This window comes from Kogia breviceps, chromosome 7 (assembly GCF_026419965.1).
Source record: "Kogia breviceps isolate mKogBre1 chromosome 7, mKogBre1 haplotype 1, whole genome shotgun sequence".
Classification (NCBI taxonomy): domain Eukaryota; kingdom Metazoa; phylum Chordata; class Mammalia; order Artiodactyla; family Physeteridae; genus Kogia; species Kogia breviceps.
In genome coordinates, this window is record NC_081316.1 from 116,799,081 (window position 1) to 116,811,553 (window position 12,473).

General features: G+C 45.9%; 1 protein-coding gene across 1 annotated transcript in view; it reads right to left on the reverse strand.

Moving 5' to 3' along the window:
• The window catches only part of PRDM10 (PR/SET domain 10), an 89,181-nt gene that overhangs the window by 23,730 nt on the left and 52,978 nt on the right, over nucleotides 1-12,473 (reverse strand). The window contains exons 8-11 of the mRNA XM_067039327.1: nucleotides 9,471-9,543; nucleotides 7,295-7,412; nucleotides 4,625-4,754; nucleotides 3,873-4,115 (exon numbers count right to left, since the gene is read on the reverse strand). Of these exons, the coding sequence (XP_066895428.1) occupies nucleotides 3,873-4,115; nucleotides 4,625-4,754; nucleotides 7,295-7,412; nucleotides 9,471-9,543 (564 nt within the window). The remainder of the gene's footprint in view (nucleotides 1-3,872; nucleotides 4,116-4,624; nucleotides 4,755-7,294; nucleotides 7,413-9,470; nucleotides 9,544-12,473) is intronic.

Sequence of the window (12,473 nt, forward strand, 5' to 3'; positions counted from 1 at the left end):
CACCAGGGGGAAAGTTCTAGATAGCTATGAGGTGGGGGGGGGGGTAAATCCCTCAAAAAAATATACTGTGAATGGGTATGCTTATGTAACTATAAGAGACTAGTAATTAAAGAATTAATGGAGGTCTTAATGTGTTATTTGTGCAATGAAAAAAGTACAATGAACAATGCTTAAACACTTAATTTCAAATTATTCACAAGCAGCAACTTCTGAAGTAACTTTAATGTGAAATAATCATTTAGGGAAAAAGCAAAATAATTACTGTTGACTTAGTGAAAATTCGGAACATAGTTCCTATATAGCAGAGAACATCTTTCTCAGGGCTTCTCTAATAGGGTTGGGAGAGATATTTTACCTACTCATTTATCTTGAGTAAATATTTCGCAATTCCATCATCTTCCCAGGTTGACTGGGGTTGCATCATATTTTATTCTCCTTTGTATCTAGGTCTCTTAAAAAATAGCTGAGCTCATAGGAAGTGTCAATAAAAGTTTGCAAAGTAATGAAATGTATTTCATATGAAAATCAAAAAGAATTATTTCGAGATCTTTTCTGTACCACCTGAAGAGATCATAAACAACAGACCTTTTTCAAATCAGCCACAGAGCTTTCTTTCACTTCATTACACGGTTTAGCGGTCACCTACTCTTTCTACCCTATCTGGACAGATACTTATTTTACATAAAAGCTCTCACGATTCTGACTACTTTCCAAGCTTTACGGAAACATTGCAAAAGAACAGATGCTATCCTGAGGTTCAGAGATTCAAGATTTAGAGTGCCCGGGGAATGTAAGCATCATTTCCTTTACCCAAGGTCAGTGAAGTTTCCAAGGGCAGACATAGCGCACAACAACTGATCTTGGTCCCACGGAGATTCCACTTCCCCTTGGGCACCAAATCTGGATGGTGGTTTTGTTTCAGTCCGTTAGGCTAATAAGTCTCCTGTCATCTCTGCTTAGTGTGAGTGTCCTCAGACCCTTGATCTAAACCCAGCAGCCGACGGGCTCCACTTTCTTAGCTCTATCAACAAACCTTGTTCTTACTGTCTTTTTGATTTCCATGGAGCACTGAACTAAGTACTCAAGAACTAGATGGTTTCTCTGATCGAACGATCCTAATGTAACCCTCTCATTACAAGGTAGTGGAAGTGCTGAAACTGTCCGCCCCCCAACCCACTTGCAGGCCATTTCAACTCTACGGTATCTTCTGCAGTTCAGAGCTGCAACTGGTACACATTTTCTAGAAGCAATCATGAGAAAGGGTGGAAGCAGCACGGATGGGTCTCAGAGTTGCCGTTGGCCAACCGCTCTGTACTGGATGGAACATAAGCTGCTCGAAAGGTGACAAAATGGCATAGTTGCTAAAACCTGTGACAAGGGATTCGACTCACACTGAGATGAATTCTGAGTCAACAGGCCTTTGCAGACAAAACCATAAAACGTTTCTGAAGTCTGATGTTAACAGCTAAAGGAACCTAAATTGACTAATTTTCATATTATTTTGATCCTAACACTAAAAGGAAAAATCAATCACGTTTGTTGGCTTTTTTTTTTTTTTTAAAACAACTTTTCTCTGGCCTGTTTTCTGCCCAGTTTTCAAAACCTCTAATGGGCTAGCGTTGCCCAGTACGGGCTACTCTCCACTACCCTCCAGCCAGCAAGCACACCAAACAATTCCTGGGTGTCGGCCTTTGGTGCTATGGCTGCCGTCCTCTGAAACCATCTCCCTTCTTCCTGTCTCTCTTTCAAGGACCAGTATAACTCTCACTTCTTCTACAAATTATTCCCCAACTCCAGCTTTCTTTGGCCTTTCACTCTTCCAACTTCTGATAGTAATTATAGGCTCTACCTTTACGTGTAGCACTTAACTGTGACCCACCTTACATTAGCATTGCCTCCCTAATCAGACTGGAAGATCCCAGAGGACAGGACACCAGTGAAAATTCTACTGTGTAGCTAGGCAGTGCTGAACATACAGTCAGAACTCAGTGCCACTGCAGAAGTCATACAGTTGTTTCAGAGCTGGAAGGGACCTTGGAGATCACTTAGTCCTACCCTTCATTTTGTGTATGAGCAAACCGCAACCCACTCACTTACTATTTGAAAATAAATTATCATTATTCACTAACTAATTTGCATTGACTGTAGCAACCAAACTGTCCGTTTCCACCAGGATTTAGTAAGTACAGGTTGCAAAGAACAGCAGATCAGGCAAACACTTAAATAACATTCCGTTATGTGAGTGAAACACAGGAAACAAACATACCTGCAGCTCCAACTGAGCAGGCAGCATTAGAGGAGAGAAAAATAGTTACATTACCAATGGGGTTGGAAGGCTTCCCTTCAGTTGGTCATTACCAACCTGGATAGAAAAGATGAAAAAATACATAGCCCCTGCTTTTTAGAATCTGTGAGAGGAAAAGAGAAAAAAAATCGCTCACCTAAGACTGACCTCCAAAGCCACATACACATGGCTTTTGCTTTGGCACAAGGAACCCTGTTCCAAAACCAGTAACCCAGTTCATTCCAGAACACAAGTATGATCACGGCTACACTATGCTTACACATCCACACCTCACGAAACATGTGGGCTTTAGTTTTTTCCTTCAAAAAATTAAATCTAGAAAGCATTTCTATGGACCTAGTGAAAAATCAGAATGGCCAAAGCAGAAAAGATAGTAATTGCCCAAGAAAGAGTGAAATGCAGATTGGGAGTCGTGTGGCATGACGGATGGAAGGTACGCATAGCCTTTTGCCTTTCCGGTCTATATCTGTGTAGGTTTACATATCCTTTTGAAATAATATACATGGAGCCATAAGGTTTATAAGCTTCCATTTCAGGCCCCCTATAAAGTCTATTTAGCCCGATTGCTTAGAGTTCTTCCATGCTGTCATACGGAACAAACATTTACATGTATTTTTAAATGAAGGCACGGACTAGACAATTGTTCAAGGTCCCTTCTAGCCTATAGGCAAATAAGACCAAAAGAAACATAAGCTAAAATGATCGTCCACCTAGAAACTGTAAAGCCTGGGAAGTTATACAAAAAGTCTCTTTCATCCACATAAAGGATTAAGAAGTCTTTAAACGTCCTGCTACCACAAACACGTGTTTAAGTCATTCTTTTCTGGATGTCAATTGTCCGCACAGACACTGATCTCACAAAACCACATTGCTCTCCACGTGCATCCCCTGCAAGTCCTAACGCACACTCAACGCTGTCTGTGAAATAGGGACAGAACACACCCGGCCAGGCAGCCATGGAGGCCCTGCAGCCGCATGGCCTGAAGTCAGGTCGCCAGTCACGTGACCTACCCCCGAGCTGAGCTCCAAGCTGTCCCCGTGTGTGGGCTGCACCTGCCAGATCAACTTGAACTCAGGTCCCTGTGCACTGACGCGTCCTGGCATTTGCCAGTCTCCCCTTGGAAGCCGTTGATAAACAAATTCAAAACCCCAAACTGACTTGAGAGCTATGATTAGGCACAGATTAGCCAGGCTTCAGTGTAAGTAACTATTACAACTCAGTGTACTTATCTCTCCATTTCCAATCTGTGAGTTTAGGGATCCAGAGAGCTATCCTACTTTAGCTACACTGGTCCGGATGCTGCCAGGAGCCAGGCTTCTGAGTCACCTGCTAAATTGATGGAATCTCGGACCGGCCATGCCAGCCTTGCCACGGGACCCAGACACCCAGAGAAACAGTTCATACTTCCTTCCAAAACAAGGGGCTTGAGCCTGTGACCGGCGAGATGCAAGCAAGCCTTTGAAGTGGTGGTGAACGGCGGGGCACATACGCAGCTGGCCGCCTGGACAGAGGTCGGCGCCCGCGGGGCGCAGGGCTGGGAGAGGGTGGGGCGGGCAACCCGCTTACCCGGATGCGCTTGGCCCTGCGCATGTCGTCGGCCGTCAGGGCGCTCTGGGCGGGCAGCGCGCTCTCCTCGTGCTGGGGCTGCAGGTGCAGCTCGTGCGTTTCCGTCTCGTGCTCCAGAGAAGGCTGGGCTTCCGGTGGCAGCTGAGGGACTGGGGGCGGGGGCTGCTCCGGTTGGTCCAGCCCATTCAGAGCTGCAGGTTCAGCCTCATCGAACTGCTCCTTGGTGGGAAAATGCAGCAAGTCCTGAAATTGCAATAAGCAGCAATTATTTCCCTATCTAGATAGACATCAGTGCTAGGATTTAGAATTGCTGCTTTAGTTTTTAAATGACTGGCGTCGTTATGCTCAGAAAAGAATATTTTTCCTTCTGAGAAAATTAGTTAGGCAACCAACCACAGGATGTAAAAACCATGAGACATTCCAGATCATTTTGTGAGGAAAAGACTATGACAGGATTCTTCTGGCATATCATCATTTTAATTGTTTAAACTAATTAAACAGAGTCCCCCAGTAATGTCTCTGGACAATTTCAAACCTTTAGGGCAGCAGAGTTGGGTTTTTGTTGTAAGTAACGTTTGAAAAAACGTTCTTTTTACTCTTTCTCTAGTCAGTCTTTAATTAACAGGCAGCACAGCACTGACAGGCAGGACTATCACCCTCTGAAAGGCGTTTGTATCTGAGCCCAGTAAGGGTTCTCCTAAGTTCTCTAACCAAGCATCCAAGAAGAGCTCTTGCTTTCCCATCCCCCATACCTGCGTCCCATCATCACACTTTTCCCCATTTTCACTGGTTATTTCCAAGCGGATAAATTTGGGAGGGCGTCCCGGCCGTCGACCGGGGCCAAACCGCCTCTTGCCTCGTCCTCTTCCTCTGCCTCTCGTTCTGGGGACACAAGACATTGGGTTATAGATATAAACATGGTTACACAACACATATTTCCCTGAATGATCCGGATTCACCCCAAATCTTAATGTCCTCTCACTTTATTTCTTTTCCTGATTCTTTTTTTCTAATGGAAACAATCACTTTGCTCATACACGCTTTCCAAATTTCTCATCTTTGCCATCTATATAGCTCACAGAGACGTCTTAAATTATTCAGAATAAAAGGAGCTTTAAAAAGTTAAAGCACTGACACCATTTTGCTACCAAAAATTCTGGAAGCTCGCACACATCTCTGCGATTCTGTGAGCAACGCAGACAGGACAGAACACGCCTAGTGTGTGTCCTGGATACAAGATTCCAGTCTCCCCCTTGCTCACCTCATGTTCCTTCCATGGAATGTGGCTATAGAGTCAAAGGAACGCCCTTGTTTTATTATAATCTTCCGGAAGGTCAGAACAAATTTCTAATTCACCGGTTCCATAGCACATCCAGTAAACACCACATTAAAAGACTCTTTATTATGGGAAGTTCTGAACCTCGGCAAATGTGGAGAATACAAGGAGCCCAGTGTACCCGCTACGTCATTTCAATACTTTCAACTCATGGCCAGTTTTATCCCATCTATTTCCTCACCACTTCTCCCACACACGTACCCATTAGGCTATTTTGAAATAAATCCCAGACATCATTTCATCTGTAAATATTTCAATATGTATCTCTAAAACATAAGGACATATATTTGTATATATAATACACATATCTCCACAACAACTTTATCGCACCTAAAAAATAAGTGATAGTTGCTCAACATTTATTAAATCTAGCCAAAGTTCAAATTTGCCTAATTGTCTCAAATTTTTTTTTTTTTTTTTTGCGGTACGCGGGCCTCTCACTGCTGCGGCCTCTCCCGTTGCGGAGCACAGGCTCCGGACGCGCAGGCGCAGCGGCCATGGCTCACGGGCCCAGCCGCTCTGCGGCACGTGGGATCCTCCCAGACCGGGGCACGAACCCGCGTCCCCTGCATCGGCAGGCGGACTCTCAACCACTGCGCCACCAGGGAAGCCCTCAAATTTCTTTCAACGGCTGGCTAACAAACATTTTTATCTACAATGTGTCATGCATGGAGCTTGACACTAAAAGACGGTAAGTTACATGCAACAGTTTTTACCCTCTGATGTCCAGTAGAGGCAGCAGGCATATAAACCAAACCTCACAGCAGAAAATAGAAAGCACTATAACAGAGCCATGGTCGGAGTTTTCGGGATACACAGGAGGGCGCGACGGAACTCCTGCTGTGTCCTCCGTGCACCCCAGACGTTTGCTCCCGTGGTCACACCCTCTGCCTTGTCGTCCTTGGTAGGTGCAGAATCCCCTGTCCTGATGCCATGCCTCGCCCGCTCCTACACCGTGTCCTAACTTCCCAGCTCACGCCCTCAGGCACCTGGACTCAACGATCCTTCCGCCTCACCACCAGCTCCAGCCCAGTCCTGTCCCCTGTCTGCAGTCCTGCGTCCTCTTCATGTTTTCTCTCCGCTCTTGCACTCAGAAGCTCCGAGGTCCTTCACTGGAGTCACTCCCTTGTACATGCTCTTCTCTCCCCACTGCTGCTTCATCACTTTTGCTGCGTTGCACGCGCTTGGTGGAACCGACTTCCTGCCGGCTCTGCACCGGCACCCTCGCAGTGGAAGGCGCTCGGTGACGACACAGCCGTGACGCACTGAGCCCTCACTCACGTGGCAGGCAATCACACCGGACTTCCCTGCAATATTTACTCTCCCACTTCCCTAAATGCCACTTCACACCATCTCCTCTCTTTTCAAATCCCATAAAAGCTGGCAACCCTACAGCTGTCCCGCTGGGACTGCTCTGCCCGGAACCACTCTCACTTTTCATCGGAACTGTTGAAATAGCTTCTACCTAGACTCCCTGTCTTCGCTCTTACTGCAGTACAAGCTAAGGTGATGTTTTTATTTTTATCCACAGTGATGTTGAGAAATGTAACTGACATCACAATATCCCTTGATCAGCAGACTCTAAAGACTTCTTATCACACATAGAATTAAAGTCGAATTTCCCACCACTACCCATCAGGCCTATGTGATTCAGCTGCTGCTTACCCCATCCTGTGGAATTCTCCGTCACCTACCTTCTTTATATAGTGGGAATTAAACATAGGACTTAGTCTGATGAAGGAATCCTACTACTGAAAAGAGTTTGAAAATCAGAAGAATTCCTATTTCAGAATCTCTAGTTAGGGGAGATTTTACTAAGGTGAAAAGATGTCCTATTGCTGGGTATTGGTTATGCTGGAAAAGACACAAGTAGTAATGAGGACCAGTGGAAAAAAGGAAATGACGGATAAGAAATATCCTTCGGCAGCCTACCTGGTTACCTGTCTACCCACAAGCGCGCTCACACACACACACACACACACACACACATACACACACACACAGACTCATACGTTCACAGATGATATAGAAACGACCCTGGAACTCTAAAACTAAGTTTTTGAAATCTGCCCCCTTATTATTATACCTGCTAAAGACATCCAGTTTCTCATCGTGCGAATTGAGGTGCTGTTGCAGCTGCTCTGAGCTTATAAATCGGCGGTTACATTCGTAGCAGGGCCAATTCTTCTCTTGCTCTCGAAGAACTGCAGTCGTGGGAGAGAAACCACGGAGGCTGGTGATCAACAGGCCCCAATAAAACTCAGATGCCCAGTACCCACACCATTCCCACCTCAGCGTAGCCCAGTGTTCGTAAATACGCAACGTCTGCCGTTCCGTTATAAAATCAAAGGCTAAAGTTTGACAGAGAATGATTTTTAGGATCTTGTTTTCTGATATATTTGCATAAGACATCAAAGGAACAAACACTCTCGTGCTACCCTCTCCCATCCCGCAACACACACACACACACACACACACACACACACACACACACACAAAAGACCTTACCACACTGGAAGGACAAGGAGGGCTACAATGGAAATCTGTATGCAGATAACCCAGTGATTCAGATCCAAGTTGCATAATCAGATGGTATATTGTATCACAAATAACTTGAAAATCAATACCCAATGTAATCTCTTTAGCAAAATGTTCAGAAGTACCCATTAAAGCTGATTATGTGTATCCCCTGTGACCCAGCAATCCTCTCCTAGTTGTGCACGCAACAGAAATATGCACATATGTTCACTAAAAGACATGCAAGAATGTGCACAGTGGCACCCTCCTATTAGCCAGAAACTGGAAACGACCCTGCTGTATAAGAAAGAATTTTGCTGGCATTTGTCCCCAGTCCCTGGTAAATAGCCTCTAAATCTTTGCAATCTCCAAGTAAGAAGCACGTCTTTGTTATTCCCGGTGATCTGTGACCATACCTGAGTTTATGCTAATGAGATGGCTCAGGATGGGGCTGGCTGCGTCAGGAAGACCAACCGTCTGATTACGGGGTTGGGGCTTTGAGCTCCACGGAGGGGAGCAGGGGCTGGAGAGCAAGTCCAGTCACAGGCCAAGGAGCCAATCAATCACACCTATGTGATGATGCCTTGATAAAAATTCTGGACACAGAAGCTCAGGTGAGCCTTCCAGGCTGGTAATCATACATCAGTGCTCCAGGGTTGTGACGCGGCCTAAGGACATGGGAGCTTCACATTTGGGATCCTCCCACACTTTGCCCTAAGTGTCTCTTCACTTGGGTGGTCCCCACGTGCGTCCTTTATAACACAATGGTACTCGTAAGTACAGCACTTTTCTGAGTCCCATGAACCGTTCTAGAGAATTATCAGACATAAGGGGGTTAGCAGGAACTCCCTAAATTGTAGGTAGTTGGTCAGCATGCAGGGAGCGTGGGACCCCCAGGGCTTGAGGCTGCTGCTGTCTAAGTCGGGAGAGTCTTGTGGAGGACTCTGCCCTTGACCTGCAGACTGTGACCTGCCTCCAGCTAGTCAGTGTCAGGATTGCATTGTGCAGCCCACATTTCTATCGTAGAAATAGATCAATGACTTGTGGTACGTTCACACAACAGAAACCCAAATGGCAATGAGAATAAACAAATTACAATAATACACAACAGTGTGCAAGAATCTCACAAACAAAAGATTCCCAGACACCAGAACTGTACGTATCACATAATATTCCATTTATGAAAAGTTCAGTAACAAGCACACCATCATATCTGTGGCGGTGAAGTCGGCAGATTAGTTACACTTGGGAGTGAGGAGGAATTACACGGCTCAGGGGAGTCCTGGGGCCATGGCCACGCTCTGTGTCTCGATCTGGGTGCAGGTTGCCCAGGTGTCCTCACCTTGTGAACATTCATTGGGCCATTACTTAGGATTTGCACACTTTCTGTATGTAGGTTGTATTTCAGTGACATTTACTTTGAAAGCAAAGTCAATGCCTACCTTGCCGTGTGTGTTCAGAGATGATTACATCTCGATAGGGATCGTCCTCTGACCTAGGTCCTAATTTAGTATTTGGAGGTTTTCATTATATTAAATACTATTTTCCAGCACCCATGAAAGAGAGGTAAATATGTCATTGTCATTTGACCCTAGAATTAGACAGGAATGAGCAACTCTAAAGAACCTATTAGAATATCTTCAATACAGAGAGATAGAAAAATTAGGCATTGCATAAAGATGTAAGTAATATATACAATTTAGAATCAATATATGAAATACAAAAAAATGAAAAAGTCCAAGCACCTTTCCTTTCTTCCTCGGAAATGTCATGAATCTTCCGGTTCACAAACTCGGCATAGGAAGCAGCATACCACACCTGCAAGAGCCAAGTACATCATCAAGGACTAAGGGCATCACCGGATGTGCTTCACGGGCTTCAATCCCTGCTCCGGCTCACGGGAAAGAATTCAGGATTTTCTACAGCCCACGGAAAACAGACAGACAAAAGAAGCCAAACTGCGAGGTGACCCCGTCAACGCAGACGGTCAGTCAGGAAGTTCGTCTGCCAAGACACACTGTGTGTTTTCTTTTTCCTTTGTAAAAAACTGTGGGACTTCCCTGGCGGTCCGGTGGTTAGGACTCCGCGCCTCCACTGCAGGGGGCACGGGTTCGATCCCTGGTCGGGGCACTGAGGTCCCACGTGCCACACGGTAAGGCCAAAAAAATCAATAAATAAAATGTAAAAAATAAAAAGATAAAAAACTGGTTTTGTTTTGGTTTTTTTTGCGGTACGCGGGCCTCTCACTGCTGTGGCCTCTCTCGTTGCGGAGCACAGGCTCCGGACGCACAGGCGCAGCGGCCATGGCTCACGGGCCCAGCCGCTCCGCGGCATGTGGGATCCTCCCGGACCGGGGCACGAACCCGCGTCCCCTGCATCGGCAGGCGGACTCTCAACCACTGCGCCACCAGGGAAGCCCTGGTTTTGTTATTAGAACAACTTCACAAGAGATAACATCAATCGTCTCTTGATCTGCATGAAGCAGAGCCTCTTCCAATTCTTTTATCTGTATTTAAACACAGGTTTCTCCATAGCTGTGATCACAGTGGCTCCACCCAGACACTGCTGGGTCACCAGAGCTGCCCCGCCTTCCTGAGCCTCTTCCTCCGTCCTACCCCGCGGGCCGCTTCCGCTCAGTCTCCCAGTCTGGCTCTCCTTCCCCTCCCGCACCCCTGAACAGTGCTGTTCCTCGAAGCGTAGTCCAAGTCCAGGGCCTTCTTATTTCTTCCTGAGGTGATCGCATCCATTGCAGCCAACTCTGTGCTAATGACTCCAGTCACTGCCTCTACCCCAGACCCTCCCCTCCTGCCCTCTACCTACATTCTACTACCTGCCTGATGGCGCCTGTGCGGAACTGACTTCCAGATGCTCCCCTCCTCACCCCCCACCCCTGCCTACCTTTCCCATCTCAGTAAATACCCCACCTTCCACACAGTTGCTCAGACTTGAAATCTAAAAGCTAACCCTTTTTAAAATATATTTATTTATTTGGCTGCGCTGGGTCTTAGTTGCGGCAGGCGGGATCTTTAGTTGTGGCATGCAAACTCTTGGTTGTGGCATGTGGGATCTAGTTCCCTGACCAGGGATCGAACCCAGGCCCCCTGCATTGGGAGCACGGAGCCTTAGCCCCTGGAGCACCATATTTCTGTTTTCTTCTGTAATGCCCCAGGGAGAACTCTCGGTGGCTCAGACGCACACCAAGATGAGCTCTTGCCTGGTTTTCTAACGAGCTTCTGCTTTTCCACTCTTGCTCCCTGCCTTCCAGTCCCCACGCAGGAGCCAGCGCGGTCTTCTGGAAACACAGTCTGATTTCATCACACACTCCCGTGCTTAATGGCCTGCAACAGCTGCTTGGTTCTCAGTAAACCTCACGTGCTTGACGCTGGTCTGCAAAGGGCTCCCACCACTCTCCTTCACCCACCTTCAGTTCCTCCAACATGTAGAGTTCTTGCCTTGCTCTTCCACCACCAGGAATGCTGGGTTCTTCACTGTCACCTCCTCAGCAAGGCCTGCCCTCTCCCATCACACCTAAATTGGGGCCTTTCCTGTTATCTGCTCCTTTCACACCTTTTGTGTCCTTCACAGCACTTCCCACTGTTTGATATTATTTGCTTATTTACACCTTTCTGCCCGCCTCCCCTCTAGAGGACAAGTTCCTTGAATGCAGGGCACCAGTCTGTCTTCTCCTAGTGTCTGGAGCATAGTACAAGCTCCATGTGTCGGTCACTGAATGGATTCATCATATACAATTGTTGTGGAACATTATTTTAACCATATGGAAATACTCACACTGAGAGACTTCATTTTCAACTGTGGAATAATATTCTACAGAGTCTGTATTCCATACTTTACTTGACCATGACCCTGTGGTTGGACTTCTAGGTGGTTTATCATTCTGCTGTTATAAATTCTACCTTGTTCATCGATTCCAAGAGGTATGTTTCTCATATTCTCTGATTCAGAAATCAGAGTGTGCCTCCCAATCCATGGCCTTCTGTGGTCACTGCCCTGACGTAGCCATGACCACCTGCATTTGCTCCTGCACAAACCTGGCCAAGATCTTTCTATTCTCACCTCATTCCAGTATGTGTCCCACTGGCACTCCGTGAGGTGCTACACTTGCCAAGCAATGCAAATGAAGGCCAAAAAAAATTGCCATCTCCCTCAGAATAAACGAAAGAAATTTCAAAGCAATGCAAGGCTGGTGTGATCATACCGGAGGAACTCTCATTAAGGTATCAAACATCGAGTGATCAGAAACTTCCCACTGACTTGATCAAAAAACTCTCAACTTCCAAGGACATGTGTTTCAATTGAAGAAAAAGACACATATGGGTTCAGTCAATAGGAAAGCACAGCATCAAAACTTACAGAGAAGCTATCAGTGGCTTGGAAAAATATCCCAGAGGTAACAGCAGAGCACTTACTCTAAAAACACTGCATCATCATCAACACCTTGATGGCACAGAAGATGACAGATATACAAAAGCACAAACATCCATGCTAAAGTAAAACAATGATCCAGTTAAAGAAAAAAAAAGACTGCACAGAAAGCAGTTTGTACCTTTACCAATTTATTTTGCTTATAGTGTACCTTTTTAAATATGCATAAGTGTGATGTGATTTCAAAATTATGTCTAAATAAGTCCAAAATAGCTCCTGCAATAAATATAAAATAACTATTTCTGTTGATTAAAATAAGCACCGTAACACAACTCAGCTGGCAGTGTATTATTTTTCTTAATAAT